The sequence below is a fragment of the Mobula hypostoma genome, chromosome Y, assembly GCF_963921235.1.
Source record: "Mobula hypostoma chromosome Y, sMobHyp1.1, whole genome shotgun sequence".
NCBI classification, from domain to species: Eukaryota; Metazoa; Chordata; class Chondrichthyes; order Myliobatiformes; family Myliobatidae; genus Mobula; species Mobula hypostoma.
Window position 1 is genome coordinate 3,498,484 of NC_086130.1, and position 25,836 is coordinate 3,524,319.

Sequence of the window (25,836 nt, forward strand, 5' to 3'; positions counted from 1 at the left end):
TAGTTTCAATATAATTATGGGGAAGGATAGGACTGGACCTAGCACTGAGATTTTTGATTGCAGAAAGGCTAACTTTGATAAGATGCAACAGGGTTTAGAAGGAGTGGATTGGGACAACTTGTTTTATGGGAAGGATGTAATAGAGAAATGGAGGTCATTTAAAGGTGAAATTTTGAGGGTACAGGATCTTTATTTTCCCGTTAGGTTGAAAGGAAAGGTTAAACGTTTGAAAGAGCCATGGTTTTCAAGGGATATTGGAAACCTGGTTTGGAAAAAGAGAAGGATGTTCAATAAATATAGGCAGCTTGGGGTTAATGAGGTGCTCGAGGAATATAAAGAATGCAAAAAGAGTCTTAAGAAAGAAATTAGAAAAGCTAAAAGAAGATACGATGCTTTGGCAAGTAAGGTTAAAATAAATCCAAAGGGTTTCTACAGTTATGTTAGTGGCAGAAGGATAGTGAGGGATAAAGTTGGTCCCTTGGAGAATCAGAGTGGACGGCTATGTGTGGAGCCAAAAGAGATGGGGGCCATCTTGAATAATTTCTTTTCTTCGGTATTCACTAAGGAGGATATTGAATTGAATAAGGTAAAGGAAACAAGAAGGGTAGTTATGGAACATAAGCAGAAAATAATCTGCAGGTGCTGTGATCAAAGCAACACTTTCAGTACACTGGATGAACTCAGCAGGTCGGGCAGCATCAGAAACGATGAGTCGACGTTTTGGGCCAGAACCCTTCGTCAGGGACTGAAGAATGAAAGATGGGGAAAGATTTGAAGAATGCTTGTAGGGTCAGTTGAAAGACCAGTAATTTGAAAGACAAAAGGGGTGGGAAGCATTGACATCAGAGCCCTGAAAACAATGGGTAATAGAAGAAGGAGGCGGAACCATGAGGGAGCTGGGGGAGGGGGCAGAGTGAAATAGGGATAGAGGAAGGGAGGGTGAGGGAATTACCGGAAGTTGGAGAATTCTGTGTTCATACCAAGGGGCTGGAGACTACCTAGATGGTATATGAGGTGTTGCTCCTCCAACCTGAGTTTAGCCTCATCATGGCAGTAGAGGAGGGCATGCATAGACATATCTGAATGGGAATGGGAAGCAGAGTTGAAGTGGGTGGCTACTGGGAGATCCTGTCTGTTGTGGCGGATGGAGCGGAGGTGCTTGACAAAGCGGTCTCCCAGTCTGCGTTGGGTTTCACCGATGTAGAGGAGGCCGCACCGGGAGCACCGGATGCAATAGATGACCCCAACAGACTCAGAAGTGAAGTGTTGTCTCACCTGGAAGGACTGTTTGGGGCCCTGAATGTTTGCAAGAGATGAGGTGTAGGGACAGGTGCAGCACTTATGCTTACAGGGATAAGTGCTGGGTGGGAGATCAGTGGGGATGGATGTGCGGATAAGGGAGACGCAGAGAGACTGATCCCTGCGGAAAGCGGAGAGGGGTGGAGAGGGAAAGATATGCTTGATCCGGGGGAGTAGACTTGATCCGGAGGCTGGTGGAACTCGACTACGCTTCTTCCCACCCCATCACATGTAAAAATGCCATTCCCTATTCCCAGTTCCTCCGTCTCTGCCGCATCAGCTCCGAGGATGAGGCTTTCCGTTCCAGGACATCTCAAATATCCTCTTTCTTTAAGGATCGTGGTTTCCCTTCTACTGTCATCAATGATGCCCTCACCCGCATCTCCTCCATTTCCTGTGCTTTGGCCCTCAGCCCGTCCTCCCGCAACCACGAGAGAGACAGCGTTCCCCTTGTCCTTACCTATCACCTCACCAGCCTCCAGATCCAGCACATTATCCTCTGCAACTTCCGCCACCTTCAACAGGACCCCGCCACTAAGCACATCTTTCCCTCTCCACCCCTCTCCGCTTTCCGCAGGGGTCGGTCCCTCCACGACTCACTTATCCACACGTCCCTCCCCACGGATCACCCACCCGGCACTTATCCCTGTAAGCGTAAATGCTACACCTGTCCCTACACCTCATCTCTTCCAAGCATTCAGAGCCCCAAACAGTCCTTCCAGGTGAGACAACACTTCACTTCTGAGTCTGTTGGGGTCATCTATTGCATCCGGTGCTCCCGGTGCGGCCTCCTCTACATCGGTGAAACCCGACCCAGATTGGGGGACCGCTTCGTCGAGCACCTCTGCTCCGTCCGCCACAATAGAAAAGATCTCCCGGTAGCCACCCACTTCAACTCTGCTTCCCATTCCCATTCAGATATGTCCATACATGACCTCCTCTACTGCCATGATGAGGCTAAACTCAGGTTGGAGGAGCAACACCTCATATACTGTCTAGGTAGTCTCCAGTCCCTTGGTATGAACATAGAATTCTCCAACTTCCGGTAATTCCCTCCCCCTCCCTTCCTCCATTCCTATTTCACTCTGCCCCCTCCCTCAGCTCCCTCATGGTTCCGCCTCCTTCTTCTACTACCCATTGTTTTCAGGGCTCTGATGTCAATGCTTTCCCTCCCCCACCCCTTTTGTCTTTCAAATTACTGGTCTTTCAACTGACGCTACAAGCATTCTTCAAATCCTTCCCCATCTTTCATTCTTCAGTCCTGATGAAGGGTTCCAGTCCGAAACGTCGACTCATCGTTTCTGACTGATGCTGCCCGACCTGCTGAGTTCATCCAGCGTACTGAAAGGGTAGTTATGGAAAGTATGACAATTAAAGAAAAGGAAGTACTGGCGCTTTTAAGGAATATAAAAGTGGATACGTCTCTGGGTCCGGACGAGATATTGCCTGGGACCTTGAGGGAAGTTAGTGTGGAAGTAGCAGGGGCTCTGACAGAAATATTTCAAATGTCATTAGAAACAGGGATGGTGCCGGAGGATTGGCATATTGCTCATGTGGTTCCATTGTTTAAAAAGGGTTCTAAGAGTAAACCTAGCAATTATCGGCCTGTGAGTTTGATGTCAGTGATGGGTAAATTGATGGAAAGTATTCTTAGAGATGGTATATATAATTATCTGGATAGACAGGGTCTGAATAGGAATAGTCAACATGGATTTGTGTGTGGAAGGTCATGTTTGACAAATCTTATTGAACTTTTTGATGAGGTTACTAAGAATCTTGACGAGGATAAAGCAGTGGATGTTGTCTATATGGACTTTAGTAAGGCCTTTGACAAGGTTGCACACAGAAGGTCAGTTAGGAAGGTTCAATCGTTAGGCATTAATATGAAAGTAGTAAAATGGATTGAGCAGTGGCTGGATGGGAGATGCCAGAGAGTAGTGGTGGATAACTGTGTGTCAGATTGGAGGAAGATGTGTAGCGGTGTGCCTCAGGGTTCTGTACTGGGTCCAATGTTGTTTGTCATATATACTAATGATCTGGATGATGGGATGGTAAATTGGATTAGTAAGTATGCAGATGATACTAAGATAGGTGGCGTTGTGGATGATGAGGTAGGTTTTCAAAGCTTGCAGAGGGATTTGGGCCAGTTAGAAGAGTGGGCTGAATGGGGTTTAATGCTGAAAAATGTGAGTTGCTACATTTTGATAGGACTAATCAAAATAGGACATACATGGTAAATGGGAGGACATTGAAGAATGCTGTAGAACAGAGGGATCTAGGAATAATGGTGCATAGTTCCCTGAAGGTGGGATCTCATGTGGATAGGGTGATGAAGAAAGCTTTTGATATGCTGGCCTTCATAAATCAGAGCGTTGAGTATAGGAGTTGGGATGTAATGTTAAAATTGTATAAGGCATTGGTAAGACCAAATTTGGAGTATTGTGTACCGTTCTGGTCACCGAATTATAGGAAAGATGTCAATAAATTAGAGAGAGTACAGAGGTGGTTTATTAAAATGTTGCCTGGGTTTCATCTCATAAGTTACAGAGAAAGGTTGAATAAGTTAAGTCTTTATTCTTTGGAGCGTAGAAGGTTGAGGGGGGACTTGATAGAGGTATTTAAAATTATGAGGGGGATAGAAAGAGTTGACATGGATAGGCTTTTTCCATTGAGAATGGGGGAGATTCAAACAAGAGGACATGAGTTGAGAGTTAAAGGGCAAAATTTTAGGGGTAACATGAGGGGGAACTTCTTTACTCAGAGAGTGGTAGCTGTGTGGAACGAGCTTCCAGCGGGAGTGTTTGAGGCAGGTTCGATGTTGTCGTTTAAAGTTAAGTTGGACAGATATATGGACAGGAAAGGAATGGAGGGTTATGGGCTGAGTGCAGGTCGGTGGGACCAGGTGAGAGTAAGAGTTCAGCATGGACTAGAAGGGCCGAGATGGCCTGTTTCTGTGCTATAATTGTTATTTGGTTATATGGTTATGGTATGCCAGAAATGCCAAATAGATTATCTGTCTGGTCTCCTTCCCCCCACCCCATCCATGCATGCCATCTCTGAAGATGGCCTCCGGACAATACGACTCACTTCATATCATATCAAGAAATGACTGGATTCAACAGACCATAGCACCAGATAACTCAAGACATAGAAACAGAATTAGGCTATTGGGCCCATTGAGTGTACTCTTCTTTTCCATCATGGAGGATTTATCATCCCTGTCAATCCCATTCTCCTGCTGTCTTCCCATAACCTTTCTGATATGCTTATGAATTAACCTTTGCTTTAAAAACCCCAATTGACTTGGCCTTCTCAACTGACTATTGGAATGAATTCCACAGATTCACCTTCCTCTGGCTAAAGAAATTCCTCTTGCAGTAAGTTATATTGGAGACATTTGATATTTGAGACATAACCATTCCCTGGATGTTGAAGGTGAGAAGACCAGGACAATTTGGGCTATTGATCTCCATCATGGGTGCTAGGCTTCTCAGCACCCAGGACAACTTCAAAAGGCAAACCCCAAAAAGCAGCATCCATCATTAAGGACGTCCATCACCCGGGATATTCCGTCTTCTTATTGCTACCATCAAGGAAGAGTTACAGGAGCCTGAAGACAGACTGTTTCTTTCCTTCCACCGTCAGATTTCTGAACGGACAATGAACTCATGTATACTTTTTGCACTACTACGTAAATCTTTTTAATATAGAGTGCTGTGCTGTATTTTTTAAATGTAGTGTACATGAATAATGCTAGTATTCTGGTCTTTGCACCGTACTGTAGTAATTTTGCAAAAAGAAACATATTTCATGACATGTGAATGATGATAAATCTGATTCTGATATTGTGGACTGAGAGTGGGAAGGGGACAGGAAGAGGGGAACAAGGATTGGGAAAAGGGGAGAGTGACGGCAGTGAGCAGGAAGCACCAGAGAAACACTCTGTAATGATCAATAAATCAGTTGTTTGGAATCGATCTTACCTGGGGTGTCTCAGGGCTGGGTGTGTCTAAACCTGCACCACCCCCCACCCTGCCATTCCTTCTCTACCACCTGACACCCCTCCCATGGTGCTTTGCCCTCACCATTACCAATATCCTTTGCTCCTGCCAGATTTACAAACTCATTCTTTGCTCCAGGTTGACAAATACCGTACTATGCCACATATCAACAAATCAACATATGCTGCTGCTGCTACTACTACTACTACTACATCGACTCAGGCCTACGGGGCCAGTGTCGCGCACGATGATGGAATCTCCACCTCTCCCTCTCCCTCATCAGTGTGTTCAGTTCAACTATATAGCCACGCCGCTGTCTTCTAGGAGTGTGTTGACCTTAGTCTTGGGAGGGCGCCCTGGGTTCATTGTCCCGTGCTTGGGCTCCCATATGATGACTAGGCTGGCAGGTAGCTCAGGGTGATGTAGACAGTGCCCCACTAGTTGTAGTCTTCTCGTCTCGATTTTAGTGGTGAACATTGGTAGGTCGTTATAGAGCTCAACGTTCGTCATGTGCTGTTGCCAACTCACGCCAAGAGCCATCCGGAGCATTTGTGTATAGCAACCATCTAGAGACTTTCACATAGACTTGGTGAGTATCCACGTCTCACATCCGTATGTGAAAATGGACTCTATGACTGCTATGAAAATCCTCTTTTTAAGCCCCCGGTCGGGTTTGACTTCTAGATTTCCTTCACGTCGTTCATGGCCCTCCATGCCAGCACCTTCTGTATCTTTACGTCCATCTCCGAACTCATCATTCTTGACGCGAAGTACTTGTAGTCAAAGAGTTTCTTAATGGTATCATTCTTTACAGTCTTGAGAGTACCTTTGTCGCAGTTAAACACCATGTACTCTGTCTTTTTAGTGTTTCGGTGTAGTGCGACTTTATTGCACTTAATTTCCACTTTTGTCAGTAGCTGCTGTGCTTCCTCCATCTGGTCAGAGAGCAGGACCATGTCATCTGCAAAATCGAGATCTGGGAGCATAACTGGTCTGATCCTTTTGGTTCGCCCTGGTTTTACGGTAAAACCAAGCTTGTCATAATCTTTGGTAGCTTGTCGCAGAGCATAATCAAGTTCAATTATAAAGATATAGGGTGCCAGAGTGTCTCCTTGCAGTACACCAGCTAGGAGCTCGAACACTGCTGTTTCTCCGTCTGGTGATGCAACTTTGGCCATGGTTTTGATGTAGTTGGACTCTATTGCTCTCAGTAGGTGGTCTGGTATACTGTCAGCTTTCAAAATCTTCAGCATTTTACCTCGGTGAATAGAGTCAAAAGCCTTGTGAAAATCGATGTAATTAAGCACGACTGGTAGGTTGTTCTTCTTGACTTCCTTGATGATCCTACGGAGAGCAAGTACTTGCGTTACTGAAAACCATTCTGGTTGAATCTTAGCTTAGGGTCAATGGTGGTGTGAATCCTGTTCAAGATCATCGGATTGTATAACTGTGCTAAGGTGCAGGTCAAACTGATACCGCGGTAGTTATCTGTCTTTGTGAGGGATCCAGACTTGGGGACTGGGATAATGTTTGAGAGTGACCACTGTTCTGGTTTGTCGCCTTTCATTAGTGCCGTATTACATATGTCCAGCAAGATGTCGTCAGGGTTGCAGTTCTTCAGGACATCTGGTGGTATCCCATCTAGTCCAGCGCTCCTGCCCTGTTTGAGTGCCTTTTATATTAAACCTGATTCTGATTCAGGTTCTCTATATTTATTATTTATTTAATATTGTTTTGTGGTTTTTCTCTATTTGTATTTGCACAGTTTGTCTTTTCCATATTGGTTGTTTGTCCATCTTTGTGTAGTTTTTCATTGTTTCTATTGTATTTCTTTGTATTTATTATGAATGCCCACAAGAAAATGATCCTCAGGGTAGTGTATGATAACATATGCACATTGATAATATATTTATTTTGAAGCTTGCACTTTTGGGTGGGATAGAATACATGGTGGGAATACAGAGAAGGGCAGGAAATCACCATTAAACATTATTAATGATTTCTTCACTTTGGGAAAAGCTTCCCAATCAAGTCCCTCTACAGTTTTAAAGAGCTCAATTACAGTGATTTAGTCAAGTTGTCAGCACTGTAGTTTAACATTGAATTTATTTTAATGCTGTGCTCCTTTGTTTGCAGAGATATCATGTCCATTTACAAAGAGCCACCTCCAGGGATGTTTGTGGTCCCAGACCCTCAGGATATGACTAAGGTATGATTGCAAATATTCTGACACATGGCACGTTTAGTGTCCAGTGTTAAAGCAAATTGCAAATGTTGGAAATCTGAAACAAAAAGAAGATGAATTTATTATTTAAAAATAAAGCATAGAGCAGGCCTGCCTAGCTCAATGAGCTGCACGACCTACCTGTTAGTCCTACTTAGCCTACTAACAGAATAATTATCCTACTAACCCATATGTCTTTGGACTGTGGGAGGAAACTGGAGGAAATCCACATACTCACCGCAGAATGTACAAACTCCTTGCAGATGGTGCTGAAATTGAACTTCGAACTCTTGACACCCGAGTTTTAATTGAGCTATGCTAACTTCTGTGCTGACATGGCAGCCAGGCCAGGCAGCATTTGAGGAGAGAAGGGGAGAATTGCCAATGGAGTTGAGATACTGCTTCAGCAGTTCCGGTGTCGACTCAAAATATTGCCAATCGTTTTCTCCCTATGGGCAATGCCTGACTCACTGAGCTCCTCCAGTGCTTTTCTCTTCCTGCTCCCCCTTAAGGCTGAGACAAATCCATATATTTACATTATAAAATAAGTGAAATACTAAAACGGGAGTCTTTTCCCCCTCAGAATCTGGAAAGCATTGTCTGGAACTTGAAGTCTGGTAAGTAGTATTATCAGGCAGTCAGACCAATCAGCTAAGAGGGCAAATAGTAGTCTCGAAACTGATCTCCCCTCCAAATTTTTCCTTTCACCTCCCCTCTTCTATTCCACACTCTTGCCCTCTGGCCTCTCAATTCCCCCCCCCCAGTCCTATTGGGTCTACTCCCTCTTCCCTTTTGCCCATGGTCCACTCCCTACCACTATCAGAATCCTTCTTCACCAACCCTTTACCTTTTCCACTCACTTGACTTTACCTATTGTGACGAGAATACACATAGATAAGATGTTAGCTGTCCTGTGTGATCAGCAGTTAGTCTGCCACCTGTCTTCAAGAGAGAGATAAGGAACACAATGAAACAGCATCTGGAGATGTGTAATGAAGGGATGGGAGAGAGAGCTGTCTGGAGCGGCTCCCCCTTTGAACCTTGAACTGTTTGAAGTGGTGGACAGGCGATACCCCAGCAGGGGGATAAAAAGGGACAGGTTCGCTAAGGCAGCACACACACACGACACCCGAGGTAACGAGACCCTGGAAGCGGTGCGCCTCTCACGAGTCGGTGGGAAGTATCGGACAACGCACAGGGTGGAAAGGTACGATCAGCGGGAACCCGGTGTGGGTCCACCCTTGCCTGGGTGCCGGGTTCACTGCAGAGGATCGACCGCATCTGGAGGACGGATCACAGTCGGTGACCTCAGGTGACATCACCAAGGACCCGCCCAAAAGCTGCTTGTGAGCCATATCGCCGGTCTGTGAGTGAAGCCGTTCTGAATGATCAGTCATTCCCTTTCTCTCTCTCTCTCCCCCCCACGTTGTCCATCGCCATGGCAACGATTACTGCGAACTGAACTAAATTGGACTGAACTTTTGTGTCACTTTGAAATTTGGTCATTTACCCCTAGGCAACGATAGAGCTTGATTGATGCTGTTATCTTAATTCTGTGCACATGTGTGTTTATCATTGCTGAACTGTTGCATTTATTATCCTTTCCATTACTGTGTTGCTTGTTTCTTTAATAAAACTTTCTTAGTTCTAGTAATCCAGACTCCAACTGAGTGATCCATTTCTGCTGGTTTGGCAACCCAGTTACGGGGTACATAACACTATCAACTTCTAGCTATCCTTCTGCCCCACCACTTCCTTATTCTGTCACCTTTCCCATTCCTTTCCTATCCTGGACTGTTCAGTAATTTCTGTGGATTCTGTCTTACTTGGCTAGTTTCTCCAGCATTTTGTGTGTTTTAAATGACAGGATTAACTTTACTGTAAAAAGGGGTTGGGTTGGAGCACTTTTTGCTAGGTCCACCTCAAAAGTTTGGCTTTCCCAGTAGCCAATCATTTTTAATTCCACTAACTATTTGCATTCTGACAAATTGGTCTGTGGCCTCCTGTGCTGCTGTGAGAAGTCACTGTCAGGTTAGAGGAGCAATACTTCATTTTTCATCCTTGTGTCCTACTACCTGATAGGATGAATATTGATTTCTCTAACTTTTGGTCATTTTTTCTCTCCTACCCTTTCTCTTTTATTCCATTCCCCATTCTGGCTCCCTCTTACCACTTCTCCTCACCTGCCCATTATTTCTGTCATGTGCTGCTCCTCCATCCCATTTCTTATCAGATTCTTGCTTCTACGGCCTTAACTTCTTCCACATCACCTCCCAATTTCTGGCTTCATTCCACCTTCCCATCCACCTGTTTTCCCCTCTCACCTATGACCTAGCTTTTACTCCTTTCCCTTCCCGCAACCTTGTTTTGGCTTTTTCCCCCTTCCTTTCCAGCTCTGATGAAAGATCTTGGACTTAAACATCAGCTGTTTATTTCTCTTATTCGATTCCAGCTGACCTGCATAGTTCCTTCAGCACTTTGTGTGTGTGTGTTTTTGGGTTTAGAAATAGGGATGTTTTGTTCTAATTGTATATGGTGGTGCCACACCTGGAGCTCTGAATGCAGCTGTAGTCCCTTTTCTGACAAAGGATATAGTAGCATTGGAAGCTATTCGAATCATATTCATCAATCTGATTCATGTATTGAGAGGACTGTTCTATCAAATGACATTAGATGTTCTTTAGAGTTAGGTGAATAGAGGCAATTTTATTGAATCATATTGGTGTGGTGAGGTGGAGATACATTCTTAACAAGAGAGGCGTAGGGCACTCCTTACTTCCTCAATCCTGCAAGACCTCCTTATGCAAGGTGTAGCACTTGCTTAACACCCCACCCCTCATCCCAATCAGGGTCACGTGAAACTATGGGAGCAGGTGGTGGATGGTCGTATATGCAACTGGCCCTAGTTATGCGACCACTGGTGAAAGCAGACAATCTCTGAAGATTATTGAGTATTGACAATGGCTGAGGTGACCCATCTTGTGAAGACACTGCCCAGAAGAAGGCAATGGCAAACCACTTTTATAGAAAAGTTTGCCTAAACAATCGCAGTCATGGAAAGACCATGATTGCATACATCATATGATATGGCACATAATTGATCCAAGCGGGGCATGACAAATGTTTGCATCAAATTTTCATTTACGATGGAAGCAGCACATGTGACATAATTTTTTGCCAGTGGTTAACTGTCTCTGAGCACAAAGAGATTAGTGGAAGCCAATGCTGCCTTAAGTCAATTATTTTATTTGTCATTTAGCACCCTTCGCTGGTAGTTTTGTATAGCAGTCATTTAGGTCATGTGATCTGTGTCTGTAGTTGATGACATCATCAGTAGGCGTCAAGTAGAGTTGAGGGAGAGCTTGTGCCTTTTCATCAGACATCATCCTGACGTTCAAGTCTTTGAAAGCATCGTCAGTATGTAAAAGCAATCTTTGGGTTTATTATTTATTGACGCATGTTTCCACAAATCAGAGGTTTTTGAACTGTTTGTGTGCAGATAAAATACAGGTGGAATATTCATGAATTTGGACACCTTTTTATTGTATATTTTCTTTCTGTCAGTTTTACCCTACCACTAGTTGCTACATTAAAGTAAGTCAACTTGGAATGTCTTTGGCACTCAAGAGAGTGGATAGCTTCCCTAAGATCTCTAACAAGGACCACAGGAAGCTAAGAGAGCTAGATGACTTGTTAATAGAGCTTGAAGCCGCTAAATCTGATGGGGACCTGCCGGGACTCGCCTACTTAGACACAGCCCGTGGTATCAACCCCATTGTACAAAAGCCACCATATAATTTGCAGGAGGGATGGCTCTCGTACGGTGTTAAGTTCAAGGAACAGCATAATGTTCACTTTCCACCATTGGCCTACTTTGTGGATTTCGTTTGTCAGCAAGCCAAGATGCGAAATGATCCCAGCTTCTCTCTCATTCCAGACAGTACTGACCTTCCAGTGATGGGAAAGTCAGCTCCTAAGTACAGCAGTCAGAGGCCTCCAATCTCAGTCCACAAGACTGAAGTGTCTCCTTACACCTCCTCTTCGGCTGACACAGCACGTAAGAGTAAATTGGATCCTGCTAGGCAATGCCGCTTACACAATAAACTGCACCCCCTCCAATCACGGGCACACGCCTCGCCACCATCGCGGATATGATGCTCAGAGTACGATGTCAAGAGCAGGCTGCGTGCATCATTCAGGGCCTACACCAGACCAAACTGCTCAGACATTTGCCAACACATGACTAACGATTCCGTTTTAAATATCTATTTAATTCATTGTATTGTAACTTATAGTGATATATAGAAAATAAATCAAATCCTTAGAGAGAGGTATTATAGGATCAGAGGAAGGGAGTTATATACAGTCCTCCAGCAGTGGACTGTGAGTACAAATAACAACGGGAGATACACAGACATGTGAAAACGGCAGTATTGCGATGGTCATTGTAGCATTTCAATATGAAGATAGTTTGGGAAAGTCTAGTTGGCGCTGGATCATCAGAGAGGGAATTTGGGCAAAGCCTACTGGATGGCTTCTTCGAAAACGCTTTGGTTGAGCCAATTAGGGAAAAACAACAACTGTGAATTTCGTGTTGTGTTGTGTTGTGATTTGTCTAGGAAGTTTAAGATACTGGAATGCTTATGATATGATCGAATTCACTCTGTAGTTTGAGAGTGAGAGGCTAAAATCACGCATATGTGAATTACGTACAATAAGTAGATCTGCAGAGGCACGAGAGAAGAAAATAAAAAGGTTCAGAAGGTTAATTTTATTGTCAAAATCTGCATGTACAATACAACTCTGCGATTTCTCTACTCCAGATAGCTATTAAATACAGAGAGACCATGGGTGTAGATGTAAGGGCAGACATCAACCCCGGCCCGAAAAAAATAAAATAAAAAAAACCTCGCAGACCCTCCTCTTCCGCAGCAAAATAAATCGCGAAAGTAACAGTCCCCGATCACGTCACTGGCAAAAATAAAATCACTGACCATAACTGTCCTCGACGCTTTCACTCGCAGAAGCGAACAGCGACCAAAGTCTGGAGATGGCCAAGTGGATTGGAGCAGGGATAACGGCAGATCCACAATGACTGGTGCTCCTGCGGACAATTGGGACTCGCAGGATAGATACATCCCAAATAAGAATAAATGTTCGAAGGGGAGGATGAGGCAACCGTGGCCGAAAATGGAAAGTAAAGTTAGCATAAAGGCAAAAGTCGGTGCTCATAATACAGCAAGCATTAGTGGGAAGCTGGAGGTTTGAGACACTTTCAAAAACAAATGGAAAGCAATTATAAGTTGATGACAGGAAAGATGAAATGGAAAAAAATAGAGATGAAAATACCAATTTTTTCAGACATATGAATATACTGGAGGCGAGAGTGGATATCAGAAAGCCGGAAAATGAGGTGGGAGAAGTAGTAATGGGCGAAAAATAAAAGATGGGCTAACTGAATGAATATTTAGCGTCAGTCTACGCTGTGGAAGATAACAGCATAATGGCACCAATAAACGTGTGGGAGAGGACATAAGTGAGAGTAGATGTTAAAACAACGGAGAAGGGGCTCGTGAAGCTAATAGTACTGAAGATAGATGTCACCTGGACCTGACGACTGTACCCCAGGGTTCTGAAAGAGGTAGATGAAGAGATTCTGGAGGGATTAGTAGTACTCCTTCAAGTATCACTGCATTCCGGAATAGTTCTTGATGACTGGAAAATTGCATTTGTCACTCCACTCTGAAAGAAGGGAGGGAAGCTAAAAAAAGATAATGATATGCTGGGTAGCCTGACTTCAACGTATTCCAAGATTCAAGGAACGGCTGAGGAGAATGGGCGAAGATTTCTCAAATAGATCATCGTGTAGTACGGTGATGCTCCTTGGAAAAAAAGGATATTAAATGTCTCTAAAAGAGAATAGTCTTCAGAAATCAGGGATGAAAAGGGACCTTGTGCAGTATTCTCTACTTACCTACTTCTAGGCTTAGTCATAGGTAAAGGAATTTTAACATGCAATTTTAACATTCAGTTCAAGAGTAGAATATAAAAGCAACAATGCAATGTTGGCAGATATAAGACGTTGGTCAGAAGACACTCGGAGAGTCCAGAGGAGGCTCACTGGAATGACACCGGGAACGCATGGGTTATCGTGTTCAAACGAGGGGAGTTTGGTAATCCGTGCCTGTGCTCACTGCGGGGCTTCTCATTGAAATCTATCAGATATTGAAATGCCTACTTAGAGTAGAAGTACGGAGGGTGTTTCCTGTAGTGGGGCAGTCTAGGATTAGACAGCGGGGCCTCAGAATAGAAAGATGATAGTTTAGAACAGGGATGAAGCAGAATACATTTATCCAAAGGGTGGCGCATCTGAGGAATTAGATGTCACAGACGGCTATGGAAGCCAAGTCATTGGGTGTGTTTGAAGCAGAGGTTGATAATTTCTTGTTTGTTAAGGACGTCAATGTCCATGCCCAGTAGAATGGGGTTGAGGGGATCATAAATCAGCGCTGCTACAATGGCGAAACAGACTCGATCGGGCGAATTCCTGCTCCTGTTCCTTTGTTTTATGGACCTATGGATCTTATATTATTATTCTATATGTGTTACACAGTACAGCTGCCATAAAACAAAAAAAGACATATATCCGTCATTATAACTCTGATTGTAATCCTGACCTTTATCCCCAGCAGTGGAAATCTCCTTCATTGACGATACTGACGCCAATGTTATCCCTCTACACTCACGTTCTGACCTAGCTATCTTGAAACAAATTTCCAAATTGTCCAATCATACTATTTGTATTGGAATGATGATTTATAATTTCCGTCACTGACAATAAATCACTTCAGATGCAATGCTGCGGTGGGTGATTAACATAGATGGAGCTGCGATGGCCGAGTGGTTAAGGCGTTGGACTTGAAATCCAATGGGGATTCCCCGCGCAGGTTCGAGCCCTGCTCGCAGCGCTCACTCTACAGGCACGAGGGACCAGAACTCCACCTGCCTGTCAGTAACTCCCTGGCTGCTGTCTGAAAGCTACATTTTCTGCCAAGTCCAGGCGGCAAATGTTAAGATTCTTACACTCTTCAATACACTTGCATTCTCAGTGCCAAGAGTTCATTTTCACTCCGACTCTGATCAATCTCCGTGAGGGAGCTTAAACAACCCTTTCTCGCGGAGTTTACTTAGCGACGACATTGTTATTTTGCAACCGATTATCTAACAATAGATTTCGGGTAGAAACAGAGCGATTGATGTCCATTTCTGACACCTCCCTCCCCTTTCTAGATCTTTCTGTCTCTGTCTCTGGAGACAGCTTATCCACTGATGTCTACTATAAGCCTACTGACTCTCACAACTATCTGGACTATTCCTCTTCTCACCCTGTCTCTTGCAAAAACGCCATCCCCTTCTCGCAATTCCTCCGTCTCCGCCGCATCTGCTCTCAGGATGAGGCTTTTCATTCTAGGACGAGGGAGATGTCTTCATTTTTTAAAGAAAGGGGCTTCCCTTCCTCCACTATCAACTCTGCTCTTAAACGCATCTCCCCCATTTCACGTACATCTGCTCTCACTCCATCCTCCCACCACCCCACTAGGAATAGGGTTCCCCTGGTCCTCACCTACCACCCCACCAGCCTCCGGGTCCAACATATTATTCTCTGTAACTTCCGCCACCTCCAACGGGATCCCACCACTAAGCATATCTTTCCCTCCCCCCCTCTCTCTGCATTCCGCAGGGATCGCTCCCTACACAACTCCCTTGTCCATTCGTCCCCCCCATCCCTCCCCACTGATCTCCCTCCTGGCACTTATCCGTGTAAGCGGAACAAGTGCTACACATGCCCTTACACTTCCTCCCTTACCACCATTCAGGGCCCCAAACAGTCCTTCCAGGTGAGGCATCACTTCACCTGTGAGTCGACTGGGGTGATATACTGCGTCCGGTGCTCCCGATGTGGCCTTTTATATATTGGTGAGACCCAATGCAGACTGGGAGACCGCTTTGCTGAACATCTACGCTCTGTCCGCCAGAAAAAGCAGGATCTCCCAGTGGCCACACATTTTAATTCCACATCCCATTCCCATTCTGACATGTCTATCCACGGCCTCCTCTACTGTAAAGATGAAGCCACACTCAGGTTGGAGGAACAACACCTTATATTCCGTATGGGTAGCCTCCAACCTGATGGCATGAACATTGACTTCTCTAACTTCCGCTAGGCCCCACCTCCCCCTCGTACCCCATCTGTTACTCTTTTTAATGCACACATTCTTTCTCTCACTCTCCTTTTTCTCCCTCTGTCCCTCTGAATATACCTCTTGCCCATCCTCTGGGTCACCCCCCCCCCGTCTTTCTTCCCGGACCTCCTGTCCCATGATCCTCTCGTATCCCCTTCTGCCTATCACCTGTCCAGCTCTCGGCTCCATCCCTCCCCCTCCTGTCTTCTCCTATCATTTTGCATCTCCCCCTCCCCCTCCAGCTTTCAAATCCCTTACTCACTCTTCCTTCAGTTAGTCCTGACGAAGGGTCTCGGCCTGAAACGTCGACTGCGCTTCTTCCTATAGATGCTGCCTGGCCTGCTGCGTTCACCAGCAACTTTGATGTATGTTGCTCATCTTATCTGCAATACGTTTTGAGACTTTATAATTGACCCAGGAAATTCCTTCATTTTCACTGCTTTTTTTGGGCAAAAAATGACGTTTGTTTTCCGATCTTAGCCCTCATTCAGTCAACTTCATCTTTCCTTGCTTGCCCAGTAAACTTGTTAAAATTTCCACTATGGTGGGTTTCGTAATGTAGCCTGATATTTGCCACCTTCTTCACAGCAACATTTTCTAGGCAAATGAGACAAACTGGTTTCTCAGCTTGCTCGATGAAGAAGTGTTCAAGTGTCTGTGAAATTTTGGCACTCAGTGTCTACCTTCCTGCGTCTTGCATTCATTGCCATTGATTTTTTAATCTTCGATTTTTTATCAAAATGCAGGTTATTCAAGAAGTATCATAGCACATGTAAATATCTGGATATTTAGTGTGGATTTCCTGTTAAAACACAGTGACGCTGTTTCTGCTTACGAATTTGAACGATCCCATCTGAAAACGTGTGCGTGCATGGAGAGTATCTAATACATATTAATAAGGTAGTCTGCCTTCCCGTCATTCGTATATGACCAGTATTTGGTTTGGAACAAAATGGAACCTGGGGACAGTGTAACAAGACACCATGCATGTCCATCAGTGTGGTTGCGTGAAACACTCAGAATATGGAAAAATCGCTGACGGGCCGGATAAGCATAGTATCTCTATATTTGCTCACAGGTCGGTCAAAGTACCTTCATGGGCCGGATCTGGCCTGCCTGATCTGGTAGGTTGCCTATCACTGGTTTACACACTCTGTGTTGAACTTAGACTGTGGCCTGCTCTGTGTACAGTGATGCCTGGCTTCACATATTTGGTCTTGCAGTGTTTACTCGGCTTTGTGATGATGATGCCTGGCTTCATTTCTTCTGTAAAATTTCTGCATGTATGATCTGGTTTTTTTTCTCTCTGCTCTAGGTGTTTGATTGTTTATTTTTTATGGATTCTTTTGAGGTTTCTTTGTTTTATGACCGCCTGTAAGGAGACAAATCTCAAGGTTTTACAATGTGTACTTTGATAATACATATACTTTGAACTTTGAAATTTGTTGTTTTGCAGCAACAGTGCATAAAATATACTGTAAATTACAGTAAGAAATATATAACAAAAATACATCGTGCAAAAATACTGAGGTAATTTCCAAAAATATGATGGTGGAGGGGATGAAACTGTTCCTAAAAAGTTGAGTGTGTATCCTCATGCTCCTGTACCTCCTCCCCAATATAGTAATGAGAAGAGGGCATGTTCTGGGTTGGAGGTCCCTAATGATAGATGCAACCTTTTTGAGGCATTGCCTTTTAAAGATATCCTTGATGCTGGGAAAGCTGGTGCCTATGATGGAGCTGGGTGTGCTTACAACCCCAGACAGCTTTTTTTTTCCGATCCTGTGCAATAACCCACTGTACAGAGATCAGATGCACACCTTGGCCGCTAGTGCTCCTTTAGGTGTTCTTCAGGCTACTTTTGTAGGTCTTATCATTTTCAGCTGTTTCATCAATGACCTTCCTTGCATTCAGTAAAGTTATACAGCACAGAAATGGATTACTTGGTCCAAGCTAACTACTCATGCTATCTTCAAGCTCTTTTATGCCTTGGTCATTCACAAGCTTGTCTGGACCAACCCTAAATGCTGTGAGTGACTGTGCTCCTGTATTGATGTTCATTTGCTGTTCTTCAGAAAAGAAGTCCCATGTTTTCAACAAAAACTTGCAGATATAAATATCAAAATAAGCTGGAGAAAATTGTGAACTCTGCCAGCTCCAACAAGCCTTTTCGGTATCCAGGATACCTTCAAGGAACAATGTCTCAAAAAGGTGGCAATCACCATTTACAATCTTCACCACTCAGGATATTTCTTCTTCGCATTGGTACCAACAGGGAGATAGAGGAGCTGGAGTGCCCACTCTCAACAATTCATGAATAGCTTCCCATCTGCCATCAGATTTCTGAATGGATTATGAATCCATGAACACTAAAGGCACTAGATCCTTTTTCACTACTTCACTACTTCTTCTCTTTTTGCACTACTTACTTAAATTAACTTGAAATATACAGTGAAATGCATCGTGTGTACCTCCCACATACACACATAGACACACACACACACACACACACACACACTCGCTCACTCAATCACTCACTCCCTCACTCCTCTGCCCCCAAAACATGCCATCTCCTTGCCTTAGATTCCAGTGGATCTTTTGGATATTAGGCCTTCAACTTCTGATCGATTTTCCATACCAAATTCACTAACTTGTGTGTATCTGTGTTGTTACCGAACCTCATGCCTTCTTCCTGCACATAACTCCAATCCTGGAACCTACTCAAGCAACACACATAAAAGTTGCTGGTGAATGCAGCAGGCCAGGCAGCATCTCTAGGAAGTGGTACAGACGACGTTTCAGGACTGACGAAGGGTCTCGGCCTGAAACGTCGACTGCACCTCTTCCTAGAGATGCTGCCTGGCCTGCTGTGTTCACCAGCAACTTTTATGTGTGTTCCTTGAATTTCCAGCATCTGTAGAATTCCTGTTGTCTGGAACCTACTTATGTCTTTTCTGGTCTGCCAGCCTTATATCTATGGATGTCCTTCATCATATATCCGCATCACTGGCTTTTGGCTGTAGTGGCACTGAGCTATGGTCTCTGTTAAGATTGTGACTCAGATTTAGTTCTTTAGTTTTTTTAAGTTTTTAAGATTGCTTTTGGGAGGAGTTGGGTTTAGGTTAGGGTTTATGGACAGGATTGTGAGGGAATTAAGAGGACAGGCCACTGTGTAAGCCATTCAAGGGTCAGAGTCAAGAACATGGTCAGATGTTGGGCCAACAAACCAACGAGGATGAGGGCTGGAGTCATCAGTGTATTTCAGGAGAGGAGTCCATCCAAGCAATGATTCCCTAGGTATGTGAAGCATGAGAATGATGTTTGAGTCCTGGTTGGAGTTCTGTCTTCAGTGAGTCTAGAGCTTGAGACCTGGAGTTCAATTTCATTGATGTTTCCTGGTTGGAAAATGCTCTGTGGCCCAGGTGCACGTAGATGGGATTAGGCAGACAATGATGGACTAGATGGGTTGAAAGCTAATACTTTGATTTATGAAGTCCAATATGCCAAATGTTCTCTCTAGGAACCTTTCTTCCTATGAATCAACTTTCAAGGAATTATGGATCTGTATTCCCTGATTCCTTTGTTGTACTGCGCTCATCAGTGCCATACCACTTACTGTATATATACTACCTAGGTTTGTCCGCCCAAGGTGCAGCACTTCACACTTGTTGGTAGCATAGTGGTTAGCACAATGCTTAAAGTACAGAGACCCAGGTTCATTTCCCGCCGTTACAAGAAAGGCATTTTGTGTTCTCCCCGTGTCATGGTTGTTTCCTTTAGGTATTCTGGTTTCCTCCCAAAGTCCAAAGATGTTCTTATCGGTAGGTTAATTGATCATTGTAAATTGTCCTGTGATTAAGCTAGGGTTAAATTGAGGGATTACTGGGCAGTGTGACTTGAAGGGCCAGAAGGACCTATTCTGCACTGTATCTCAAAGAGTACATAATAAATTAATCTATCAGTCCCATAGTCCATGTGAATGTGGGGAGCTGTAGGTTAATTGGTCACATCTGTGTAATTGGGGGGCATGACCTCATTGGGACATAGGACCTGTACCATGATGGATATGTAAATAAATAATAAAATGAGCATTGATTAACGAATGAACTTTAGTCTTGTGCACTGATGCCTGGTAGTGTTTTAAACGTTTTCTGATCAGATTTTTTGTTTGTTCTTTTCCATCCAGATCCATGCACTAATCACAGGACCTTTCGACACACCTTATGAAGGAGGTTTTTTCCTTTTCCTCTTTCGCTGCCCTCCCGACTATCCCATCCACCCACCGAGAGTCAAACTTATGACGACTGGGAGTAACACTGTCCGCTTTAACCCAAACTTTTACAGAAATGGAAAGGTGTGCCTCAGCATACTTGGGTATGTACATATTGTCAAATGGAAATATGATGTTTATAAAAATAAGTTTGTAAGTACACTTGAGATTCACCATACTAAACACAAGGGATTCTGCATATGCTGGAAATCCTGAGCAACACACACAAAATTTGTGTGCAGGCTCCTGGGCAGGTTCTTTAGAGCTATTGGGGAGGGTTTAAATTAATTTTGCAGAACGATGGAAATCAGAGTGAAAAGAGTCAGGATAGGATGGATGGTAAAAGCAAAGATAGTGTGCACTCAGGAAGGGCAAGCAGATGACAGGACAAAATTGTAGCCAGCAGGGTGGTTATCTGTGCATTAGGGATGCAGAATCAAAAAGGATAGCAAAAAAAGGTACTTAAGTGTTATATTTCAATGCATGGAGTATAAGAAATAAAGTGGGTGATCTTGCTGGATATTACAGAATGTCAGGTGTGATGTTGTGGCTATCATTGAATCTTGGCTGAAGGATGGTTGTAGTTGAGAGCTGAATGTGCAAGGTTACACGTTGTATTGGAGGGATAGGAACATTGTCAGAGGGGATGACATGGCTCTGCTTGTAAAGAATGGCATCAAATCATTAGAAAGATGTGACTAGAATTGAAAGATGTTGAATCCTTGTGGGTTGAGTTAAGAATCTGCAAGGGTAAGAGGAGGCAGTTATATACAGGCCTCCAAACAGTAGTTGGGATGCGGACTACAGAATACAATGGGAAATAGAAAAGGCATGTCAGAAGGGTTATGTTATGATAATTATGGGAGATTTCAACATGCAGAAACATTGGAAAAATCAGGTTGAAATGGGTCTCAAGAGAGTGAGTTTGCCTACAAAATAGCTTTTTAGAGCATTTTGTTGTTGCGCCTACTAGGGGATCGGCTATACTGATTGGGTGTTATGTAATGAACTGCCGGTGATTAGGGAGCTTAAGGTAAAGGACACTTTAGAAGATGGTGATCACAGTATGATTGAATTCAACGAAATTTAATAGGGAGAAAGTAAAGTCTGACATAGCAGTATTTCAATGGAGTAAAGGAAATTACAGAGGTATGAGAGAAGTTGGTCGAAGTAAATTGGAAGGAGATGCTGGTAAGGATAACAGCAGAGCAGCAATGGCGTGAGTTTCTGGGCAAATTGGGGAAGGTGCAGGATAGAGGTATTCCAAGAACAAAGAAGTACTACAACTAGAGCTGACAAGAAAAGTCAAAGCTTTTATAAAAGCATAAGAGAGGACATGCAGCAAAGCAAAAATTAGCAAGAAGATAGAGGATTGGGAAACTTAAAAACTTACAGGAAGCAACTAGAAGAATCGTTACGAGGGAAAAGATGAAATATGAAAGCAAGGTAGCAAACAATATCAAGGCGGATAGAGAAAGATTTTTCAAGTATATCAAAATAAAAGAGAGATGAGAGTGGCTATAGGACAACTGTAAAATGAGGCAGGAGAAATGATAATGGGGGACAGGGAGATAGCAGATGAACTAAATGAGTATTTTGCATCGGTTTTCACTGTTGAAGACGCTGGCATTGCGCCAAATGTTGAAGGGTGTGAGAAGTGAATGCAGTTACTATTACAAAGGAGAAGGTTTTAAAAAGCTCAAAGACCTAAAGGTGCATAAGTCACCCAGACCAGGTGAATTACACGCTAGGGTTCTGAAAGGTGGATGGATATGTACTTTATTGATCCCAAAGGAAATTACAGTGTCACAGTAGCATTACAAATGTATAGATACACAAATATTAGAAGAGAAGTGAGAAAGAATGGAAAAAAAAATCACCTCAAACAGTCTCCCAGGAGGGGTCATCACTTCCCCAGATATAGGGTGTCTCATTATAGAGCCTAATGGCCGAGGATAAGAATGACTTTGCAGCAGCACCGTTGTCTTAGTCTATTACTAAAAGTGCCTCTTTTGTTCAGTCAAGAGGGTGAGATACGTACTTCCGATTTGCCAGGATTTTTCATAGGTTTTTTTGTTCAACCACAGTATCCCTTGTGTCCAGTTTGACTTCTGAAATACAGCCAGCCTTTTAAATCAGTTAGTTGAGCCAGTTGGTATCACCTGTGTTGATACCATTGCCCCAGCACACCACTGCACAGAAGATTGTACTGGTGACAACAGGCTGATAGAACATGTGAAGGAGAGGCCTGCATACTCCAAAGGACCTCAGTCTCCTCAGGAAATAGAGATGACTCTGGCCCTTTTTGTACACAGCCTCTGTGTTGGTGCTCCACTCATCTGTCATCCAGGTGCACCTCCAGGTACTTGTAGGTCCTCACCACACCCACGTGCTCGCCATCAATAGTAACAGGGAGCAGTGCAGGCTTAGTCTTCCTAAAGTCCATCACCATCTCCTTTGTCTGACTGATGTTGAGCTGCAGCTACAGGCCCTTTGGACTATAGTGCCTACATGTACCTACATTAGAAATTACCTAGGGTTACCCATTGCCCTCTATTATTCTAAGCTCCATGTCTCTTAAAAGACCCTATTATATCTACCTCCACTACCACTGCCGGCACCATTTGACAAAATCCTCCACCAGGGCCCTATATTTATCCTCCTGTCCTCCCATTATTCGCCGCTGAATTTTTGCAGCTGACGTGACTCAGTGTTTTGTTCAGGTGTACAGGGTAAATAGGAAGGGACTCAATATCATCCCTGTGTAGCCCCAGTGCTGCTTGTAGCAAGTCTGACACATAGCTCTGAAGCTGTGCAAACTGGTTGCCGGTCAGGTAGCAGTAGAGCTTGTGACGGTAATAGCAATGATCCTTCGAGAATCATGGGACTCTGGCATAGTCCCAGAGGTCTGAAAAATTGCAAATGTCACTCCACTCTTTAATAAAGGAGGAAGGCACAGAAAGGAAATTATAGACCAATTAGCCTAACCGTAGTAGTTGGGAAGATGTCAGAGTCAATTGTTAAGGATGAGGTTATGGCGTACTTGGTGACATAGGACAAAATATTAGGTTTCCTCAGGAAAATCCTGCCTGACAAATCTGCTGGAATTCTTTGAGGAAATTACAAGTAGGATAGATAAAGGGGAGGCAGCGGATGTTGTACATTTGGACTTTCAGAAGGCCTTTGACAAGGTCCCAGACATGACGCTGCTTACTAAGGTAAGAGCCCATGTTATTACAGGAACGTTACCAGCATGGTTAGAGCATTGGCTGATTGATAGGAGGCAGTGAGTGGGAATAAAAAAATCCTTTTTCTGGTTGGCTGCCAGTGATTAGTGGTGTTTTTTAAGGAGTCAGTGTTGGGACTGCTTCTTTTTATGCTCTCTATAAATGATATATATAAATGGTGGAATAGATGGCTTCGTAGCAAAGTTTACAGATAATATGAAGATTGATGGAGAGGCAGGTAGTGTTGAGGAAACAGATAGGATGCAGAAGGACTTAGATTGGGAGAATGGTCAAGAAAGTGGCAATGCATGGTGGAATGTTGGAAGATGCATGGTCATGAACATTGGTAGTAGAGATAAATGTGCAGACTATTTTCTAAATGGAGGTAATCCATAAAAGTCTGAGATGCAAAGGGATTTGGGAGTCCTTGCACAGAACACCCTGAAGGTTAACTTGCAGGTTGAGTCGGTGGTGAGGAAGGTAAGTGTGATGTTAGCATTCATTTCAAGAGGTCTAGAATACGAGAGCAGCGATGTGATGCTGAGGCTTTATAAGGCACTGGCAAGTCCTCATCTTGAGTACTGTGAACAGTTTTGGGCTCCTGATCTCAGAAAAGATGTGTTGGCAATGGAGACGGTCCAGATGAGGTTCAAAAGGATGATTCCAGGAATCAAAGGGTTATCATAATGAGGAACATTTGATGGCTCTGGGTCTGTACTGACTGGAGTTTAGAAGGATGAGGGGTAATTTCATATAACCCCTTTGAATGTTCAAAGGTCTAGGCAGAGTAGAGGGGCGTCCATTTAAAACAGAGATGCGGAAAAATGTCTTTAGCTAGAGGGTGGTGACTTTGTAGAGTTTGTTATCACAGGCAGCTATGGAGGCCAGATTGTTGGATGTATTTAAAGCAGAGATTGATAGGTTCTTAACTGGACACTGCATCAAAGGTTATGGGGAGAGGGCTAGAGAGTGTGGCTGAGGAAGGGAAATAAAGTCTTATAGTTTTATGGTCTTAAAATCTGGAGGAATAATGTAAGGTAGGTTGCATCCGGAATTTTCCAGTTAGCGGGCAATTTCCTTCCACGCCGCTCTGATGTATTGGGAAATCGTGTACGAGATAAGTTACAGCAGTAGCTTGCAATTGCCTTCTGCTGGGTGAGTTTTTTTTAAAGAGATCACCAGCTCTTAACCCAGCACGGATAGAGAGAGTAAAAGGGTGCTGGCTGGAATCGAACTTGGGACCTCTCGCCCTGAAGTCCAGTGCTGATGCCACTATGCCACCAGCCGGCTAAGATACTAGAATAAAAAGGTGGGTAGAGGGAAGCATATGAGCTGGAAGGTGATAGATGAAGCCTGATGGGTGGTAGAGGTGGATATGAATTAAGACTGGGAGGTAATATGTAAAAAAAGTAAAGAGTTGGAGATTGAATGGGATTGGAGAGGAGAGTGAAGCATGAGAGAAAATGAAAGAGAAGGGGCGCTAGGAGGAGGTGATAGGCAGGTGAGCAAAGGAGGTAAATAGGGTGCCAGAATGTGGAAATAGAGGGTTGGTGGAAGGGTAAAATATGAGAAGTTGAGAACTTGAAGTTCAACATGTACCATAATAGCCAAATGTATAATTAAATCCTGAACCTGAATATTGGAGAAGATTACCCCCTTTATCCTCCTGCCAGCCCATGTTGTGTATCGTATCTAGCTGAGTGGTTCTGAACATGATAGCTGTGTCAAAGAACTATTTTACCACCACAAGTCAGCAATTGACATATTTCATTAAGGCAGGCAGAATTTATTCATCTTTGTGCAGTGAATGAATGAATATGCAGATTTTGCACCATTAATCTATAGCAGTGACACTCAGGACTTATGTGTGTATGTGTGTATGTTTGCAAGTATACGTGTTTATGTGTGTATGCATGTGTTTCTATGTGATTTCGTGTAAATATGTGTGTGTATGTGTGTGTATTCTTATTTTCTGTCTGTATTGTCTTTGTTGACTTTATGTGAATATGATAATCTATTGCATGGGTCATGGCATGGTTCAAGCAAATGAGTATAGTTAAATGTTCACACTTCACCTTCACCAGTTAGTTATTAGAGGCAGCGGGGAATTATATATTCTTTTGTTGACTGCTGTTATCACCATTGTACCACTTCATATTGCTATTAGAATGCTATTCGACCCCTTTTTATGCTAATTATTCTTGGCGGAGCAGACTTGAGAGCCAAATGGCCAATTGCTGCTTCTTTATCTTATTGTCTAATGGTTTTATAGTATTATTATATTATTAAATTTTGTGACTGTTTTTCTGCTATCATAACTATGTGCTGTTTGTTATTTTTGGCAAGTTCCTGGGTGTCAAGATCTCTGAGGATCAAACCTGGCCCCAACATAATGATGTACTTATAAAAAAGGCAAGACAGTGACTATACTTCATTAGGTGTTTGAAGAGATTTGGCATGTCAACAAATACACTCAAAAACTTATAGATTACCGTGGAGAACATTCTAAGGCTGCATCACTGGTATGCAGGGGCTACAGCACAGGACTGAAGGAATCTGCAGAAGATTGTAA

The 25,836-nt window shown here is 43.6% G+C and overlaps 1 protein-coding gene and 1 non-coding gene across 2 annotated transcripts in view; both read left to right on the forward strand.

Annotated features, from left to right (window-relative positions):
• LOC134341082 (ubiquitin-conjugating enzyme E2 Z-like) overlaps positions 1 to 25,836 on the forward strand; it is a 127,302-nt gene that overhangs the window by 34,437 nt on the left and 67,029 nt on the right. The window contains exons 2-3 of the mRNA XM_063038832.1: positions 7,437 to 7,509; positions 19,954 to 20,141. Of these exons, the coding sequence (XP_062894902.1) occupies positions 7,437 to 7,509; positions 19,954 to 20,141 (261 nt within the window). The remainder of the gene's footprint in view (positions 1 to 7,436; positions 7,510 to 19,953; positions 20,142 to 25,836) is intronic.
• trnas-uga (transfer RNA serine (anticodon UGA)) lies at positions 14,411 to 14,492 on the forward strand. Its single transcript has one exon. It is a non-coding gene; the product is annotated as a tRNA-Ser (tRNA).